The sequence below is a fragment of the Carassius auratus genome, unplaced genomic scaffold (genome assembly GCF_003368295.1).
Source record: "Carassius auratus strain Wakin unplaced genomic scaffold, ASM336829v1 scaf_tig00214327, whole genome shotgun sequence".
NCBI classification, from domain to species: Eukaryota; Metazoa; Chordata; class Actinopteri; order Cypriniformes; family Cyprinidae; genus Carassius; species Carassius auratus.
In genome coordinates, this window is record NW_020527617.1 from 834998 (window position 1) to 855366 (window position 20369).

Consider the following 20369-nt stretch of genomic DNA (forward strand, 5'->3'; position numbering starts at 1 on the left):
TTACTAACCAAAATTTCAGTTTTAATATATTTACAGTAGGTAATGTATAAAATATCTTCCTGGAACATGGTCTTTACTTAATATCCTAATGATTTTTGGCATAAAAGAAAAATCTATAATTTTGACCCATACAATGTATATTTGGCTATTGCTACAAATATACCCTAGCGATTTAAGACTGGATTTGTGGTCCAGGGTCACTTTTAATTTTTTATATATTGCTCTCATCTTCCTCCAGATGTCTTATGTTCCGCTATTCTGGAGCTAAGGACATTTTTTTTCTTTGGGTAGGCTTGGTTGAGCCTTCTTTTATAAAGTCTAATGAGTGTAGAGTGCTATAAACTAACATGACATTTCTCAGTGTGAGTGATGAAATTCAGGCCCAGGGGAACGGGGAAAGGGAATGGCACTCCTACCTGTATATCAGCAAGGTGTTTGCTAGACAGTGAAAGAGAGAGAGAGAGAAAGATGTTGCGACATTTAACTGCCACCCATAAGGAGTTTTTTCAAGTACAGATGCAGACACAATTACTTTGTCCTGTAGTTTCAGTTTTATGTCGCCTCTTAGTTTTCTGGTTCCTATAGAAGGCAACTTAAAGCAAAAATGCTTTAGAAATCCAGGAAATATCCAAAGGGCTGGTTAAGGCACATAATCAGATGGCATAATGAAAAAAACATGCACGGCACAATGCCATTTGCATGTCTGCTGGTCAGTCCAACACCAATGCTCTTTCATCACATCTGGGCCTGCTGCCAGTGTAAGCTGCTCCTGCTTTGCATTCTTGCCATTGTTGTTATTTTTTCTTTCCCATCATCCCTCCCCACACACACTCCCTCATTGTGATCCCTTTGCCAAATCATTTGCTGTAGTTTCAACCCTAAATGGTGTTTGGGATATATAGTCAAAGGACTCAGGTGACATATAGTGACAAAACACTGTTCATCACTGGTGGAGTTTATGTTTGTGAGGTGTCGACTGTTTTATATACAGCGGGAGTTCACTGCCATTGTTACTGTCGCAGATTACATCCCATCGCATACTAATGCAAAGGACACACTTCGGGAGCTGTACAGCACCATCAGCAAACAACAAAAAAATAACCCTGACGGCCTATTCATAATAGCCGGTTACTTCAACCACACAAACTTAAAGACAGTTTTGCCAAAGTTCTACCGACATGTGAATTTTGCAACAAGAGGAAAAAACACACTGGACTTTGTCTACACAACAGAAAAGAATGCATACAAGGCTGTACCCTGCCCCCACCTAGGGTATTTGGATCACATCTCTGTTATGCTAATTCCAGCATACAGATTACTTCTAAAACTCACCAAACCGGTTCAAAAACTCATCACAGTTTGGCCAGATGATGCTACCTCAGCACTACAGGACTGCTTTCAGTGCACAGACTGGAACATGTTTAAAGAGGCAACCACCTACAACAACCTCACAGACCTGCAGGAGTACACTGAAACTGTGATTGCCTATATCAAAAAGTGCATTGATGAAGTGACAGTCACCAAGACCATCACCACACGTGCAAACCTAAAGCAGTGGATGACAGCAGAGGTTCGGGGGCTGCTAAAGACCAGAGATGAAGCATTCAGATAAGGAGATAAAGCAGCCCTCAAAACAGCAATAGCCAATCTGTTCTGTTGCATCAAAAATGCAAAACGTCATATGCTCAAAAAATCAACAATCACTTCACACACAGCAGAGACACACGGAGCCTGTGGCAAGCCATTTAGACCATCTCTGACTACAAGCCCCCTCCAAACGCCTGTGGCGTAAAGAAGACCCTATCTAGGATTAACCTAACCCCAAGCCTGACGACATACCAGGGCTTGTACTGAGAGACTGTGCTACACAGCGTACAGATGTCCTAACAGATATCTTCAACACCTCACTGAGCCAGGCAGTCGTCCCCACATGTCTCAAATCCACAAAAATCATATTGATACCAAAGAAATCACCTGTGTCCTGTCTAAACAACTACCATCCCACAGCACTGACTACAATCACGCTGAAGTGGTTTGAAAGGGTAGTCATGCATCAAAATCAGCCTCCCCCACATACTTGATCCGCTCCAGTTTGCACACTGTCCAAACCGCTCTACAGACAATGTACTCTCCTCCACCTGGCTCTTACCCACCTAGAACCTCAGTCAGTCCTTTTCGGCCACAACACCTCCAGCAGTACCACACTGAGCACAGGTGCCCCACAAGGCTGTGTGCTCAGTCTGCTGCACTTCACACTGCTTACCCACGAATGCACTGCCAAGTTCAGCTCCAACCACATCATCAAGTTCGTTTTATGACACAACTGTGGTAGGTCTCCTCAGTAACAGCAATGAAACACATTATAGAGGGGATTGGCAAAGCTGGCTGAATGGTGTGGCAATAACAACCTGTCCCTCAATGTGGAGAAGGCAAAGGAGGTTGTGATGAACTTCAAGAGAAACTTCGTTGACCACCCCCTACTGACTATCGACAGCTTGACTGGGGACAAGAGTCAGTAGCACTAAAATTCCAGGGGTGCACATCACAGAGGATCTCACCTGGACCACCAACACATGTCACTCTCCAAGAAGGTAGAACAGCGGGTACACTTTCTCAGCCAGCTGAAAAGAGTCCCTCCACCCATCCTCACCACATTCTACAGAGGAACAATTGAGAGCATGCTGACCAGCTGCATCACTGTCTGGCCGGAAAATGAAGTGCAGCAGACCGCAAGACCCTCCAGCACACAATGAACACAGCTGCAAAGATCTTCGCCGCCCCACTACCCCACATCCTGGACATTTTCATCACACAGTGCTCCAGAAAAGCCAACAGAAGGACTCCAGAAGAACCCCACCCATCCCACCCACAGTCTCTTCCGGCTCTTACCATCAGGAAGACGGTACCGGAGCATCCGAGCCCACTCCGCCAGACTGCTCAACAGCTTTTTACCCCAGGCTGTGAGAGCTCCGAACTCAAATCACCCCACCCTCCTCTGAAACCCCACAAACCCCCTAACTCCTGAAACATGGACGATCTCACCTCCTCTACCCCCGAAACACCCCCAACCTTTTCACATCACAGAAAAACTGTCAGATTTTTTTTTTTGTGCAATTCAAATCTATTTTGTGCAATTCTCCTCTATGCTCACTAGACACTTTTCACACACTGTTGTATTTACATAATCCCACAAAAGAGTAATATTTGTGTTTACATGCTCATGCACTACAAATCATCTTGCACTATTCCCCAGCCAGCTGCTTGACTTACGACGTTTCTCTTTTCACATGTACAGTATTATGTGAAGCATTCGTATGTATAGTCTGTATATTTTTCCTTTTCAGTATAGGTAAACATCTATATATAGTATATTCGTATTCAAAATCTGTCAGTAGGTTAGTTTCGTATAGGTACAGTGTTTATGAGTAGGATTTGAATAGTTTATATTTTTTAAGTTTATGTATAGGCAGACAAGGTTTATACTGTTTTACTTCTTTGTTGTTCCACTGAATGTCCACACATGTAGAGGAATGACAATAAAGCTCAACTTGACTTGATTTGACTTACATTTGGGCTGAGGAATTTTGGTGAAAATTTTCAATTTTTCTGATTACAAATTGCAAAAATTAGAAGATGATTGGTGCAAGTTGTGTTCCCAAATGCACATTACAGGCAACCCAAATACAGAGAAGGTGGATTTTGTGTGGAGCAGCATTTATTGTGGACCAAGCCTCCCTGAGAAACTGAAAACTCATGAGGTTCATAAGCTGCTGATATGCAAATGAACACAGTGCCATGCTTCACTCCAAAATTATTTTCATTATATTTCCGTCTAAATTTAAGGCATATTGCAATTGTGATTTATTGTGCAGCCCTCAAATGCAATGCAAAATAGTTAACTTTAATATATTTGTAATGACTTAAAGGTATAATTCACCCAGAAATTAATTTTCTTTACTCTCGCTCATGTCATTTCCAACCTGGATTTCTTTCTTCTGTGGAACATAAAACAAGATATTTTGAAGAAGGTTTATTTTTTTTTGGCGGTTTTTAATGCAGAATCACCTCAAGCCACAGCATGGAGAAATCTGAATTTGATCGTGTATCTGATAGCTAAAAAAATGGTTTTAATTAGGTTTTCTTCATCTGATCCCTCTCTGCTGGGGTTTATTTCTCTTTTGGGAGGACATGCATTCAGAGTACATGAAAAATCTAATCAGACAGACTGCCATCATCCGTAATCGTGCAAAAATTAGCGTCCCCGAAAGTGATACAGTTTGGAGGATGTTCTTTTTCTCTATGCTTATGTAAGGTAATTTAGCTTAAACTTTGCTTCTATCGCATACTGTCAAGATAATCTTTCTTCACTGAGCTCATACCGCTCCCTGTGTGTTTGAGATAAATGTGCCTAGTGCTCAGTGCTGGATGCTTTCATATATCTTGGAGAGTCTTGATTGTGTGTACTGTTCCTCCTTCAGTGTTATACCTTGGTGCACTGTGTGGCCTCGGATCATTGCCCATCTTGCAGTAATTGTGGGTAGCTCTGTTATTAATTAGCGCGGGTAGCTAACTGTGATCTCAAAACATCATGAGAGAACGTTTTTTCTGCCTCACATTTGGACCAATTAATTTGTACATTTCCTTTTGCAGCATTACAGACGTTTATGTGTTTTTATCAGAGCACATTTTTTTGCCCAGGAAGTGAGAATGAGTCAGCTCAGAGGAGTACTTTTAATTCACTAATGGATATGTTCATACACACACATATACAAAAACACGATCGCACACAAACACACTGTCTCTAATTATCCATGTAATGTCAGGGGAGACATTAGAGTCCACTGAGCCCTGATGGGTGTAACACCAGAGCAAGAGAGTCCAAACACACTTTATTATGATTTGGAAGAAGCTTGTTGTTTTTAATTAGCTGAAATTTTATGTTCACGATGCCGTGACGGCATCTAATCACTTGACCTCTGGCCTCATAACTTAAACTACTTCTTGCCATTTAAACTTGTAACCTACTCTAAAATGTTTTCAGGTCTTACCTCATTGGCCCTCATTGGTCTGACCTGGGGCCTCGGCGTTGTCACTGCGCACACAGAGACATATCATCATGGGAAAACAGAACAGCAAACTCAGGCCCGAGATGCTACAGGACCTGAGGGAGAACACAGAGTTCACTGACCACGAGCTGCAGGAGTGGTACAAGGTGGGGACATCTTGAGACATGCACAGGTGCTGTGAATCTGGGCACTTAAGCCACCATACTTCAGAACAAAATGCAAAAAACTGTACCTTTGGTGGGGAATAAAAGTTTGTCATTGGGTCAGTACCCTTAAAGGGACAACTTTGAGCCTTATCTACCACTAAAAGGTGTCTATTAATATGTTGGAGTAGTAATATATACCCTCAGGTACTACTATGAACCATACAGAGGTACATAAGAGGCAAAGTCGTCCCTTTAAGAGTACTGTCCCATTAAAAAACTACTGTATCCCTAAAGACACAATTTTTGCTATTTTTTTTTCTGAGAATATATGGAATTTATACGTAGACTATATGCATATTTGAACATGAAACAGCCACCTTTACAAAAATATGGTTAAATATAGCATTTAATGTATGTCTCTATAAGTGGTTGTCATGGGAAATCACTAAGCCTACAGTAAAATACATATCCCAAGGTTGGTTGCCCCAGAGAGGACAAAAGGTTAAGGACATATGTATGTGTATATATATGTAAATTTGAGCTACTATATTATGAGCCACAGTGGCCTTGGGGCTGAATAAAAGCAGATTTTATTGTGCATTCAAGTAGTTTCGAAATGACTGTCACATTTAATTTGATACATTTTGTGTACTGTTGATGAAGAATTTATGAGCTGACCAAATTACTTTCACATCACTTTCAATGGCAGCACAAGAATGATAAAATACACAAATTATATAATTGTATAAGCACTGAAAACAGTCACTGTCTTTATTGGGAAGTCAAAAAAGAGAGAAATATGATATTGTCTTTGGAGTAAATTTTCGTATTTATCGTATTTATTCGTATAAATCACTTTAAAACAAATTATTATGTAATTTCTGCTAGCAGGAACCTCCCAGGAGGATGTGAATGCAGTAATAGACTGTCCCGCTTCGTATTTAACCCACAAACACCTTGGCTGATTGTGAAGGTTGAAGACTTAAGTGGAAATTACAGCATCATCATGAGAACTCATTTATGACATTGGGGGTTTTGGGATGACTGTATCTGACCTGAGATATCATATTCTAATAATGGATCTATTAAACCATGCCACTTATGGTAATATGCTGTATGTTGTTCGCTCTAAACAGGGGTTTCTGAAAGACTGCCCCACTGGGCATTTGAACGTTGAGGAATTTAAGAAGATCTATGCCAACTTCTTCCCATACGGTGATGCCTCTAAGTTTGCTGAACACGTCTTTCGTACGTTTGACACGAACAACGATGGGACCATTGATTTCCGGGAGTTCATTATTGCTCTGAGTGTGACATCGCGGGGAAAACTGGAGCAGAAGCTGAAGTGGGCCTTCAGCATGTACGATCTGGATGGCAACGGTTACATCAGCCGTGAGGAAATGTTAGAGATTGTGCAGGTCAGTGGCTTTCTGGGATGAATGTACTGTAGTCTGCACCGTAAATCCACTCTTAAAGGCATAGTTCCCCAAAATTTCATCATTTACTCTTCAACTTGTTAATTGTACCTTTTTTCTGTTGAAGACAAAAGAGGATATTTTGTTTAGGAAACAATTGACAGTAGCCAGTGACTTCCATAATACAGTACGGAAAAATACTATGGATCTTAATTCTGTCAACTGTCTGGTTACCAACATTCTTCAAAATATTTTCTTTTGTGCTCAGCAGAGGAAAGAAACTCAATAAGGTTTTCAACAACTTGAGGGTGATTAAATTATGACAGAATTAAATTTTTTGGATGATCCTTTTAGCAGAAAAAAAAAGATTGTATATTGCATCCATACCTCATTTTCTCAATGCTGTGATGATTTTGATAAACAAATATGGTTTATTAGACTTTTGATGTTAGGTGCTAACTGCTAGCTTGGTTAGCCGGTCTCCCAGACTTATCAAACTGTCATGACAATTGTCAAATGTTTAGCTGGTTGGCCAGCTTGTCTCACAGCCTGATCAGCTGACACACAGCCAAAACACCAAAACAAAGTGGCCTAACCAGACTGGGCAGGCTGGAAGACCAGCTAACAGCCGCAGGCATTTTCAGTAAGCTGACTATTAAAGCCTGATCAGCATAGCTTGCTGGTTACCAGAGTAATCATGTAGTGATTATTTTGTATTATACAGCAGGGCCTGAACAGCATGCAGGATTGTTTTGCACACAATTTTAAACATTCCCAAAAGGTCCGTAACTCCCACCCACAAATCTTAACACATGGGTGAAAGTACATAATAGACATGGTATTATGGTCATAAAAACTGGACAGTTGTAGCACCAAGATGCCCTGGAAATCACATGATTTTAATATTATCAAACCCCATGTAGGCAGTTTTTGAGAGAAGAGTGAGAAGCCGATTCTCTTCTTCAGCATCTCTGCACGAAATCAATATTTACACTATTTACTTTATAAGAGCATACTGTTAGTTTTGAGGTGAACAATTAATCTATGCAAGATAATCCTCTAAAATAATTGTTTGTCTTGGTGATTTTTAATCAAAATCTGAACATTTGCTTCTGCTCTGGAGGGGCATGCCTTCTCTGATGATGACAGCTTGACGACTTGGGCAGAATATCTTTAGCCACGCCCCCACAACCGTTAGTTTGATGTGAGTGAGAGGTGGAGAGGAGGTGTGCTAAAATAAAACCCTGCCTTCTATTTAATTTTCTCTTTCAGTTGGAAATACATTACAATACTTAAGTAAGGTCAGCAGCAACCTCCAGTTCATGGGGACTTTAAGCATCTGACAGTTGTTCTGATAGACAGCAGTCCACTGGAGACTATTCAATAGTTGCATGAAGTTGCATGTTCTAAGAAGTTTGGATGCTTTGTTAAAGACAAATGGTGGAATAAACACTGAGACATACTGCAACTTTCCTAGGTGTTCACATTACTATCCAACCCTTGTGCTCAAAAAGAGACTAAAATGCTAAATAATGAGCCTAATAATGTTCAATTTTCAAAAGCACAAACATAAAATAACATAAAACATAAAAACATAACATAAAGAAGTTGTAACAACTGTATACAGCACAGTTGGTAAAAATGAAAGTAATTATTAAATACAATTAGAAAATGTAAAAAAAACATTATTTTCTAATAACAGTTTTATTTATCTTGTATAATTTTTTTTACATACATAGTAATAGTTTATATATATATATATATATATATATATATATATAATACTCTTTAGATCTGTTTGCTCTTTGCAATGGTTACTATTTATAATTTTCCATAGTGTGATTTTTGGTGAATTTTATTAGAAGCAGTTTGGGTCAGTTTGACAAGCGAACTGCGTAATAATTATTAATTATAATAATAGTATATGGAAACAATTTAAACCATTTATTTTAATTCTTAAATAATAATATCACATTTCAATGATATTTTGACCGCTAAACTAGAAAATGTCCCTGGTTTCCATTGCAGAAATCTGCTCACCTTTTAAACAAGGATTTGTGATTTCTAAAAGTTCAGGCTTATTGAGCACACTAGTCTTATGATGATCAATCTTGGCTCAAGAAATCCTCCTCTTCATTGACTTCTGTAGTGACTTTGTGTCCTTATAATGTCAGATGAAAGAAAAAACTATTGCTTTTATCTTTCAAAAAAAAAAAAAAAGAAAATACTTGAAGGAAACAGACACAATTTGTACCCACCTAATATGTTGCTTATTAACAATACAGCCATAGCCTTTCATGCTCCTCTTGCATGCCTCAATTTTTTTTTCTCTTTTAATGTGTGTGAAATTATTCATCAGATCAGAATTGATCATTAAGAGACATAGACAATATTTGAGCCAGCCTGCTACCATATAGTCTATTACTATTTCTGCAGTATATATACTGTGTAAACATCATATATATCAAATGTCTCTTGTTATAAAAAAGTAGCACTGTATTCTTCTAAACCAGCAGTCACTTCTAAGTGCACATACAGTACAAGTCTTCATAATGTGCAGAAAGCACAGAGATAAGCAGCCTGACCCCTGGTGGAGAGATCAAACACAGACATTAGCGCACTGTCCCAGATGATCGCTCCCCTGTCATCCTGTGCTGTGGGAGTAGAGTAGCATGTGCTTAGCGTGCTCAGTTGGTACAAGTCTCCCTCAGCTAGGCTTGGCCAAGCTCCATTCTGTGCGATGTCCCTTGACTAGAAAAGCCTGTGGGGAAGATCGCGGAGATGGGGGCAGGGCCGTAGCGCCCAAGTTGGCTCTCTTCTCTGTTGGATCAACGAGTTAAATTTAACCAGGATTTATCCCTGTGTGCGCAGAACAGTGGGATTATCCGCAAGCTCATGGAGGTTACAGTTGGCTGGCACTCAGAGATTGCAGCATGTTGCATATTTTATCAAGGCGGCTGCTTTTATAAGGTGGAGGGCTAAGCCGAGAGTACAGCACCAGCAGTCTGCCCAACTGTGAATATCATTATCCCTCAAAAACATTACATAATTGATTGACTCAAAACCGACCTCTCTGATTTAGTGGGTACGGCAGGTAAATGAGCTGAAAAAGCCTATGAAGTTTCCCTGCTCTGGTTTGCCTTCTGCTTCATGGCTCGTGGTGAACCTCATTGCAGGATGACATGCTAATGGAACAGAATATTGGATAAGCTGAACCTGTGAAGGCCAGATAGTGGTCTACTGATATTTTAACCTGGTTCATTATTCTTTAACAGGCCATTTATAAGATGGTGTCATCGGTGATGAAAATGCCTGAGGATGAATCCACACCAGAGAAGAGGACAGATAAGATATTCAGACAAATGGACCTGAACAATGATGGTAAGATGTGGATTGTGTGATTATTAAATAGCAAAAGTATGTGATTTCATTAAATAAATGTATAGTACGTGTGCATTCAGAGCATGTGTAGGCCTCGTGAAAGAGCGTAATGTTTTGGATCATTTCTGTCTTCCCATTCTAGGCAAGCTGTCTTTGGAAGAGTTCATAAAAGGTGCCAAAAGTGATCCCTCCATTGTGCGGCTACTACAGTGTGACCCCAGCAGTGCTTCACAGTTTTGAGTCGCTCCAGACAACCGGCACTCAATGCATGAAAGCTCTTATATCTCATTCATTTTTGTGTTCCAGACAGAAGAGTTTTAAGAAAAAAAGTGCAACAATTCTGCTTTCAGTTTTTCCCAGAATGGACATGTGTACATCTGAAGCACAAAGACAACACCTGCCGGGACATTCTCTGTCTGGTGCGTGGCATCCGTCCTTGTCTCTGCAGAAGCTGATGGAGTACTCGACTCAAAAAAAATATATATAAAAAAGCGGCCGATAGTGTTCCAGGGTCCAGATTTTGGAAAAGAATGTTCCTTTTTAGGAATCATGCATGCGCTTTTGAACTTCACCACCCTTCTTGTGTTTAATATCTGTGCTGTTTTGTTTCTCTTCCTCTTTGTTTTGTGAGGGCACAGTTCCCCATCTACTTTTTATATTGATATGTATGTGTATATACAGTATAAATGCATTGAGAAACATGATAGGACTACAAAGGAAGGAAGTAATAGACATCACATGCGTCTTATGGCAGTATTATGTAGCTTTGGGCAGTATCCACTATCCAGATTTTAGCCTCCAATTGACCCAGTGGACAGATGGACTGAATGTTGGGATTTTTCTGCTCTGGCAGCAGAGAAGGCTGAGGATCCCATTCTAGAATTTTGTTCATTTCATTTTTGTTGTAAATATGTGGTTTGCTTTCATTATTTCGTTATTTATTTTTTTGCATTTTTATGGCGTTTATTTTAACCGGGGATATTTTATTACTGTCAAAACTAGACGTGAGACACTTGATGTATTATGCCGTTTGGAGTTAGTTGTTAGTCATTCGAGGCTTTTCAGTGCATTGTGGGACATTTTTGCATCAGGGAACACATTCCGTTGAATGGAAGACACTGGTAGCACATATCATTTGAAGCGCTTCATCTGTGTGCGTGCGGTTATGCGCGTTTGTATGTACGCAAGAATGACGGTTTGCATGTTTTGGTGTATGTATGCGTCTGTGCTAACTTTATAGTCATATTGTGTAGTTAATACAATATCTTTGTATGCAAGCAAGTTTTTGAACCCTGATTTGAAGCAGCAAATTCGTGACACCTTGATCCGGTAATCCTTGAATGGTACTCAAAATCACAACCTTAGGTTTCCATCAACATCATAGACAGGAATGTACAAAGTTATAATTTATAATCATTTCTCACCTTTAGATAAAAAGTTTGAATCCTTAAAGCGATCACTAAGGGCTTATTTCCACTCTTGAATCAACAGGTGTGAAGAGAACGCCACTGCTTTGGTTTTTCTTTTCGTTTTATGCAGCGACTGAGATTCCATGACCTGAATTCTCCAGGTGGTCCTGCTTTTGTAGCATGCAGCATTCGTTTGTGAACTCCATATATGCCCACTCTCAATACATGTGTAGCTGTCTCACTTTTCTGGCATCTATGTTGCTTCCATATTTGTACTGAGACCATATTTGATGCTGCACCCTCTATGGCAACTTTCCTCTATTATGTTGCATGGAAACCTCATGCGAGGACATAATGATTGTCCCCTTTTACTGACGTTGAAAAATATACATATGTGTTTAGACTGTTGCCTGAGAGTGATTCTTACACAATACTGACATACTGTACACTTACTGTAATGTTGTGTGAGTAACTTATTGATTAACATGGTGATGTGATCATAAAGTAAGGTAATTAGCCGAACTGTGTGGCATTCAAAGTTGAATTTAGAATACCTTGAACATTCCAATATGATTCCTGATTTTGGAATGAAGGTAGAAAAAAAAACCAGAAATGCAAAATTGAAATTTGAATCGGAATGTAAAGCTAAAATTATTCAAATGAATAGAAATTTAAAGAACTACATGTAAATTGTTTCAAAGACTTTTAAGTTTGAAAGTCTTTGATTATATTTAAAATATTTATATTTTATTAGATTACACTTTCTCTAGACAGCATGAAAGTTTTTAAAAAGGTATGTTAAGTGTATCAACACAACACATGAGTTTTGATACATGAATGACAAAACATCAAATCCAACTTGCACAAGCACCAATGTAACATTCACCTTTCTTCATAAGTGTTTAAAATGCACTTGGTCCCTGACTGATGCCAGAGCCATGGTCCGGTTCATAATCAGATCCAGATACTGGACCTTTCCAGCGCTGCCCGGTTAAATGGGGATGCGGAGTGGTGCTGGCGGTACAGACCGAAGGACACGGAGCCGTGTGGCCGTGAATTGTAGGGTGGCCTGTGCTGCTCTGGCGGTCTAATAATGGACAGCTTTTGCTCCTCATCTTCTTGGCAATTTTGCGATGGGGGTGAGCAATGGGGGTCGGCTGCTCTTGGGGTTTTCATCTGAAATGGAACATAGTGATGCCACTATAGTATGACTGCAGAATAAGGGCTCTTATACAGACAGGGGACCGTGAGTCAGTCACACACATGTTAGTTCGTATTCTCTCAAGCATCTATTAGGATGGGTCGCCATGATTTTACCAAGTAAGACATGTTCCTGGATCAACATCTTCTGATGATCCTGGATCAACATTATTGTCCAAAAATATAGACTTAACCCAATCCCTACCCCTAAACCTTACCTTACCCAGAATTTATTCCTAAAATCACTGGGAAATAATAGGTGATAAGCAAGGGTGTAGAAGCACCTAACTCTAAATTTGTAAGCCTAAAACAGATACAACTTCAAAATTATATCTCAATTCTGATTGGTTGATTGGAATGTGGTTCCTTGTTGATCCTGGAACATGTTGTACTTGGTGAAATCACGCTCGCCTATTAGGATGACCGCTTGAGTTGTCAAGTAAGACTCACAGGATGAGTCCACCTACGCGAAAGCGCTGATTATTTTTATTAGTGCAAATTTAAGCTCCCTTGAGAATCAGTGCATGCACATACCAATCTGCTCTCATCTTGTAAATGTTGTTTGCGGAGGCACCAGGGAAGACCGAGGTAGGAGATGGAGACCTTAAATAAGCGACATGAGAACACCATCTCCACTGCACTCATTAGTATCAGTGGGACCCACAGGACTATCGTGGTGCTCTGAGAGAGAGAGAGAGAGAATATAGAAAGCCTTGATTTATTGCATATATTTACTGTGAGCGCACTGGGTGATCGTGACCAGCACAGTGTTTTTTAATTGCTGTTTACAGTTGGTTCATTTTCTGTGCATATATATATATATATATATATATATATATATATATATATATATATAAATATAAATATATATATGTGTGTGTGTGTGTGTGTGTGCGTGCGTGCGTGCGTGCATATATGTATGTATAATATAAGAACAAACAATATATAACCAAACATGTCAGCCTGACATTGTCCGGGGTATATAAGAAAAAAAATTTATATCTTGGTAACACTTTACCATAAAGTTCCATTTTTTAATATTAGTTAACACAAACTAACAATAAAAATAGCTCTAAAGCATTTCTTAATCTTAGATAATGTTAATTTTAACATTTAATAAAACATTCAAATGGACCCTATTCATATTTCCTGGATTCTCAGAAGCAGATGTCAAGTCAAGAAATTACAATTAAATATATATTTTTGTATTTTCATTTGCCCCATAGCAAAAAGGAAAAAAAAGAAAGAAAAAAGCTCAGCACACACACACACACACACACACACACACACACACACATCTATATATAGATAGATAGATATATAGCGTTGCTACATTTAGGATTAATCAGAGTCATCACAGTCTACAACGGTTGTATTTTTATTAACTAATGTTAAATATTAATAAATGCTGTAACAGATTCATGGTAATGTTATAATTCATTAACTAATGTTACATAGCTTAAGTTAATGTTGTGTCATATGCCTAAACTATTGCATTGTTTGTACTGCTTTGCGTTTTAATGTAAGTTTTAAAGTTGTATACTGGCCCATATAACAGTCATCTTATAGTGGATGCATTATCATGCTAAATGAATAAAATTGAGTTATTTACAGTTTTTCATAATTAGTTTATTCCACTAATGAAAATATCCAATAGTGGTGGGGTTACTGAAAAAAAAAAGTCATTTTTGACTGATCGTGTGATCTTGGCCATAGTTTGGCTACTAATATGATGTAGGCTAAAACATTTTGAACATTCACATTACTACTAATTTCTCTTTGTAAAACTTTTTAATGAGGAAGAAATTGCTAAATGTGCTTTTAATGAGTAGAGACTCACATTGTGAACAAAATTATCAGATCCAATATGCTCCTTTGAATAGCTTAAGTGAAAACATTATGACAGAAGAAAATGTTTTTCCTACAAATGTGCACATTTTTATTTGAAGTTAATGAGCAATAAATGATGAAATCCAGTGGGAGAATATTGCATCAGAAGAGTTCAAGTTTAATACTGACAACACTGGTAATTCTAATAAACCACAGTTTAGCAATTAAAAATTAAATATCAAAATTGTATTATAATTACTACACAAATTTTCCAAACTTTCCAAAGAAAAACTGCACAAAACTGTTTTGAAAGTTGTGAAAATTATGAGATATAGAACCTTTATACAGTATGATATTGACGATTTCCCTGACTAAAGTCTGTTGTTACAAACTGCATAAAAATGAATGTTTTTAAAACAATAATTTTAAATCTGGCCCAAAATAGCATGTGTATAATACTAATAAATATTAATTTATTTACACACTCTTTTATGATGCTTACATTGCAAAGCTTTGAAAAAATGTCATTATTTGTTCACAGAGTCATGGGTTTTATTTTCGCTCTATACATTTTAACATGACAGGGACAATTAACATGAGCTTTAGTTTGAAGTTAACTGACTGTTAATTAGTTCTACTGCAGACCCCTTGCTAAAGATCCCTGCATTGAATCATTTCTAGATAATTGGTGAACCGCAAACATATTTGAAATGTATATATATATTTTTTAATAGTCAGACTATTTTCTCTGATTTCTCTTATGTACTTACAAAAATACGTGTGGGGTCAAAAGGACACTCATTGGCGATGGTTAGGTGACTCCTGCCATCACTGTAGCCACAGTAAGCCAGCAATCTCTTGTCGCCATGAATGATGGTCTTTATCAAGGACACCATCAGTCCGATAACTGAAGCGGCAGCCACTAGAGCAGCAACAGCACTTGACACGAACACTGACCAGTTCTACAATAAAAGAGAGCTGTTTTAGCCATATTAGCAAAGAGCTATTATCTCAAGGATTTGTCCTTGCAGGCTTCTCTGTATCACAGGGGTTTAGTCAATTCTGAGCTGTGAAGGCACATGCAAGCTCTCTCACAAACCAGTGATCAAATGCTAGCGAGCACGACACAAGCCCTGATGAATGAAAGAGGAAGCAGGTGTGTGCCACTGAAGCAGAAAGACCCAAGAGAGCGTAAAACTGAGGAAAACTGACAGAGAATGCACAAACAAACAAATCATTCACAGCACTTTCATGGGCTTTTTCTCTTTGAGTCTTGAAAGAAACTTTTTTGAAGTTCCTATTTGTGCATCTATGGTGGAGCAACATTGAATGAGATCTGCATTTAATATGAAACTAGCTTTTATCTAAAGCCCAGGTCTATGAAATTAGAAGATGACATTCATGAAAGAAGGCTGAATTTCATTAGATGAGAAAATACATTTTGCAAAAATAAACTGAAGCTTACTATTAAGACGAATATTATTTTATATTGACATTATTTTCATGACAATTAAGAACATGTCCCATCAAATTTTATACATTATAAATTGTCTGTAAGTATGTTCCGGTATTATTTCGTAGCTCTCATTACTTTTAATACATTTATGGTGAAATAATAATAATAGAAATTATATTATTAATTATATTATAATATAATTATATATTAATAATAATAACAAATATATATCTAATATTAGCACATATATTAGTAGTATAGAATTATAGTTTTTACTTCAGAGTCATGAAAATATGAGTTGGAAATTATCTTAACTATTGGGCTGTGTTCATCTGTTAAGTATTACAAGAGAATGTGTGTGGTTTTAATAACAAATGTAAAAAGAGGTGCTCTACCAACAGAAGAGGAGGTGCAACCAAAAATCAAAACACATATGAGCTTAACAAAGGTGCAACACACAGTCTTCAAAGCTCAAGCTTTATTAATAAAATAGCATGATAATTCGGCCGTCTGATGAAGGACCAGGATGGCTGAAACATAATGTTAAAGCTTGAACTTTTACATTTACTATATTACAGTTATCTAAAAACAAATCATTTGTGTAGTAGAAAAAATGATTACTTACCAGCAACCTGTTCTTCCTGTTTTTGGACAGAACAATAGTCAGTATCCCAGTAATGACACCCTATAAGGATGAACATGAAAGTACATTATTCCATTTTATTCTTGGCCCCAAAATATTTGACTGCAAATATTTATAAAATAGCCACATTAAAAAAATTATGCAATTGTTCTAAAAAAAAAAAAAAGCAAAGTGAAATGTATCTTAAAGAACAAATAGCACAAGAATATGTTTCAAGTAATATATTTCACAATAAAAATAAATAAATAAATAAATATATATATATGTATGTATATTTGTGTGTGTATAATATAAGAACAAACAATATATAACCAAACATGTCAGCCTGACATCCGGGGTATATAAGAAAAATAAAATGTATATCTTGGTAACACTTTCCAATAAAGTTCCCTTTAGAAGATACAGTGTGTGTTATGTTAGGTTCTAAATTATAAAAAGCATTTGGACATTAAACAGTAAAGCATGTTCATTGTAGATGAACTACACTTGTGGTTACTCTGCTTGTTATATGTATTTTGTTAAATAGCCTGTTTTGCAGTGTGCAAAAAAAAAAAAAAAAAAAAAATCTTGTTCAGCTAATTGGCTACTTTACATGGATATGTCGTGCCTCACCAGCAGGCCCGCAGTCAGGGCGATGACGTTCGAGATGGCGCTTTCCATGGCCTGTCCCCGCTGAAGGCTGAAGTGTCTCAGTACCACACCATGGACCAGAGCACCCAGCAGGAAGTTCACATGCCCTACTAACACCATACTAAGACCCATCTTCATCAGCCCCTTCTGCTCCTCCAGACTGCCACAACACACCCCTGGGGTGAAAGGGAGAGAGAGAGCTGATGGGATACCAGATTTAACCAAGAGCTCTGTGCTGATTTTATTATCAGTCGATGGATTAACTCCAGTAACTTCCTCTCAACAAGATAAACACTGAGTTAAGACTTGGAGAGAAGACAAGGCTCGTATTCTGACACGGCTGTGCTGACAAACATTACAGATATTTTGCTGCTGTGCTCTGGAAAGACTGTGAAAGCTAAAGGAAAGATTAGAAGTGTAGCAGAGCGGTGTGGGTGGACAAACACAAAGGCTCCGCTGATCCACTGAGGACAGGGTCTGGGCTACAGGAGAGATGTCACCTCGGTTAATCATTACACACTCTGTACACTTGGCACAGCAAACTCAACAGATAATTGTTAGACTTTTGGGAAAAGAAAAAAGGTTTGTGACAGTGCTACTGTGCTCATAAATTTGAAATATTATGTTCTAAGTAATACTGTATGTCCTGCAGCCTGTAAAACCATAAACAGACCTTCTATAAATCACAGGCTTTATGACATATGAAGCAGACTGTGTTAAAGAGACTAATGCATATTGAATACAACTATTCATTTAGGCTTTGTCAGTAAACAGAAAGAAAATTACCGGTCATCCTCAACATAGATTCAGAATCATTAGGGGTGCATGAAGAATTATCATGGTTGTCTCAGTAACTCACCTGAATTCCCCATTTGAACAGTTTCCAATCTAATTTATGTCCTTGGTTGGGTCATAGCACTTATGTACATTTACCAGAAGAGTGGAGCAGCACCTCCTGTCTGTACGGTCTCAATCACGTGTGTTTGTGTACAGATTGAAGGAATGTCCCCCGGATATTTCCTCACAGGCTGGGCAGTCTTTAGGGTTGATACGTTTATACATCGTTTGTTAATGATTAGTTTACTTGTTTTAATATTCTGAATAATGTTTATTAAGCAAATTGACTCATATTGTCTCATAATCGAACAGGATAATAATTGATGTAGATTCTCTCCACAAGAGGGACACATACACAAAAGAGGGGAAGAGCACTGCCTGTTCACTGTGGCATGCTACTTTTAGAGAAAAAAATGAAACTAAAACAAATTTTAAACCAAATCAATATAATCAGCTTAAGGTGGCTGGTTGGTTTCAGCTCTTCCAGCCTGTGGCTGGTTCCATAAAATGCTAAGACTAGTCTTACAAGTTAGTCATCAAATGTATTTATTTAAGTCAGTTGCATAAAAACTTAGATTGGTTTCATTTAAATCCAAAATATATGACTCATTACCCCTTGACAATGGCTAGTTGGTCAGAATAGTCACAGACTATTAGGTTTATGCAACTGGCCCCTGGCCAGGGTGGAAGACCACCTAAACCCAACCAACCAGCTTAAACTGTTCTTAGCAGTTTTTTCTCTCTTCTACTTCTTATAGTTGTTGTTTTTTCCCCTGCATGTTGTTATTACAACACAATTGAGACATACAGTATATAAGAGTGAGAATTCAAATAAAGGGTAACAAATCCACTTTCTTCAGTTGTAAAGAATATGATAAAATGGCAATGAAATTGTTACTGATTTTGAATCATTTTAAGTTTATTTTGAATGCAACCATGTTTAAGGCATGGTAACAATATCACTGGCCTACAAAGCAAGTAAAAGAAACAAGATGAGCAGATAAACATTTCATAGATCTTTCTGATGTGCATTTGTATTTTTATTTGATCTTATTAAAGGGACAGTTCATCAAGACTGTCATCATAATTTATTAGGTGCAAAAAAATAAAATAGTAATATTAATCAAACAGTTGACGGGAGCCACTGACTGCCATCATGTGTCCCAGTCCCAACCATAATATTGAATTCAGTGCAATGGCTACTACCAACTGTTTGATTATCGACATTCTTCAGAATAACTTCTTTTGTGTTCAACAGAGGAACAAAATTCCTACAGGTCCGGAACAACTTCAGTGTGAGTAAATGATGACAGAATTAGCATTTTTGAGTGAAATATCTCTTTAAGTTTACTAGTAATTTTGTTTGAAAGGGCCCCAGTGTGTCAGATATGGGCTCTGTTTTTGTTATGTATGGCTAGTTAGATAAAATAAATTAAGAATATTAGATTGAAATTTAGAAAAGTATTTCGAGTTTTGATCAGGACCAGAATGGTTTTGTTTTTGGATCATACACAGTGGCGTCTCAACCATAGCATATTAATTTGGGCAAGGGAGGAAGTCCAGTTCTGGAGATAGCCAGCAGCACTAATAAAGTCTGAGGGAGGATGCTGGTCAGCAAGCTATAATAATATTGTCTCCTGGATATTATCTTGATTGTCTTTGCAGGCCAGAGTTGCTAGATGGATCATCAGTTTACATCTGTGCGAGCTGGCACACTCATATCAGCCTTTCATAATGAGATACAGCTTCTCACAGAGAGGAGGCAGGATGTGCACCAGGCACATATACTGTTAAAAATACTGTTAAGATGGGTTTCTCTGTTGGCCGGGTCTCCTGAGGACAGGACTTCTCATTCAGATGATGAAAATTAAAGGTGAAGTGCTCTGCTGTGGATTATTATGAATCAAAGTTTTGTTTAAACGTGATTAATCATTGGTCAGAAATGATCAAACTCAGGCACTTATATTCATTTGATTATTACTATTGTATATGTATACATTTTATTAGACAGAATAAACTGTTTTAGAATGAAATAAAACAAATATTACCAACACAACATACTTTGTTACAACATTTGTTTGTTCAGGCATTTATTCATTATAACTTTATTATTACTATATACCACATATAACTAAAGAAAGCTAGTGCTTTGTATTTGTGTGTGTGTGTACATTTTATTAGACAGGATGAGAAGTTCTAGAGTGAAACAAAACTAATAGCAAAAACATTTTGTTAGAACATTTGTTAGATAATGAATGGGGAAAGGATACGTAACATTTCTAGACTTTCTAAATACATTTTGTTTTTTAATATATATATATATATATATATATATATATATATATATATATATATA

At 37.7% G+C, this 20369-nt stretch overlaps 2 protein-coding genes across 2 annotated transcripts in view; one reads left to right on the forward strand and one right to left on the reverse strand.

Moving 5' to 3' along the window:
- The window catches only part of LOC113091836 (hippocalcin-like protein 1), a 29748-nt gene extending 17930 nt beyond the window's left edge, over positions 1-11818 (forward strand). Inside the window, exons 2-5 of the mRNA XM_026257484.1 lie at positions 5042-5212; positions 6349-6630; positions 9903-10008; positions 10151-11818. Coding sequence (XP_026113269.1) covers positions 5117-5212; positions 6349-6630; positions 9903-10008; positions 10151-10248 — 582 coding nt within the window. The 5' untranslated portion in view covers positions 5042-5116 and the 3' untranslated portion in view covers positions 10249-11818. The remainder of the gene's footprint in view (positions 1-5041; positions 5213-6348; positions 6631-9902; positions 10009-10150) is intronic.
- Positions 11819-12142: 324 nt separating this feature from the next.
- On the reverse strand, positions 12143-18183 carry tmem54b (transmembrane protein 54b). The gene is made up of 6 exons (XM_026257483.1): positions 18036-18183; positions 17159-17352; positions 16529-16588; positions 15218-15409; positions 13152-13298; positions 12143-12593 (listed from the first exon to the last, which is right to left on the reverse strand). The coding sequence occupies exons 1-6, from the start codon at positions 18046-18048 to the stop codon at positions 12372-12374; spliced, it is 828 nt and encodes a 275-aa protein (XP_026113268.1). The 5' UTR covers positions 18049-18183; the 3' UTR covers positions 12143-12371.
- Between the last annotated feature and the right edge of the window lie 2186 nt (positions 18184-20369).

What these genes read in the sequence shown, in the direction of transcription:
- tmem54b (XM_026257483.1), bottom strand. An exon ending in CCCTGACTGCGGGCCTGCTG is followed by an intron (nt 16,589 to 17,158) that starts GTGAGGCACGAC and finishes TCATCCTTATAG; the next exon opens with GGTGTCATTACTGGGATACT. An exon ending in TACAAGATGAGAGCAGATTG is followed by an intron (nt 12,594 to 13,151) that starts GTATGTGCATGC and finishes GTTCCATTTCAG; the next exon opens with ATGAAAACCCCAAGAGCAGC.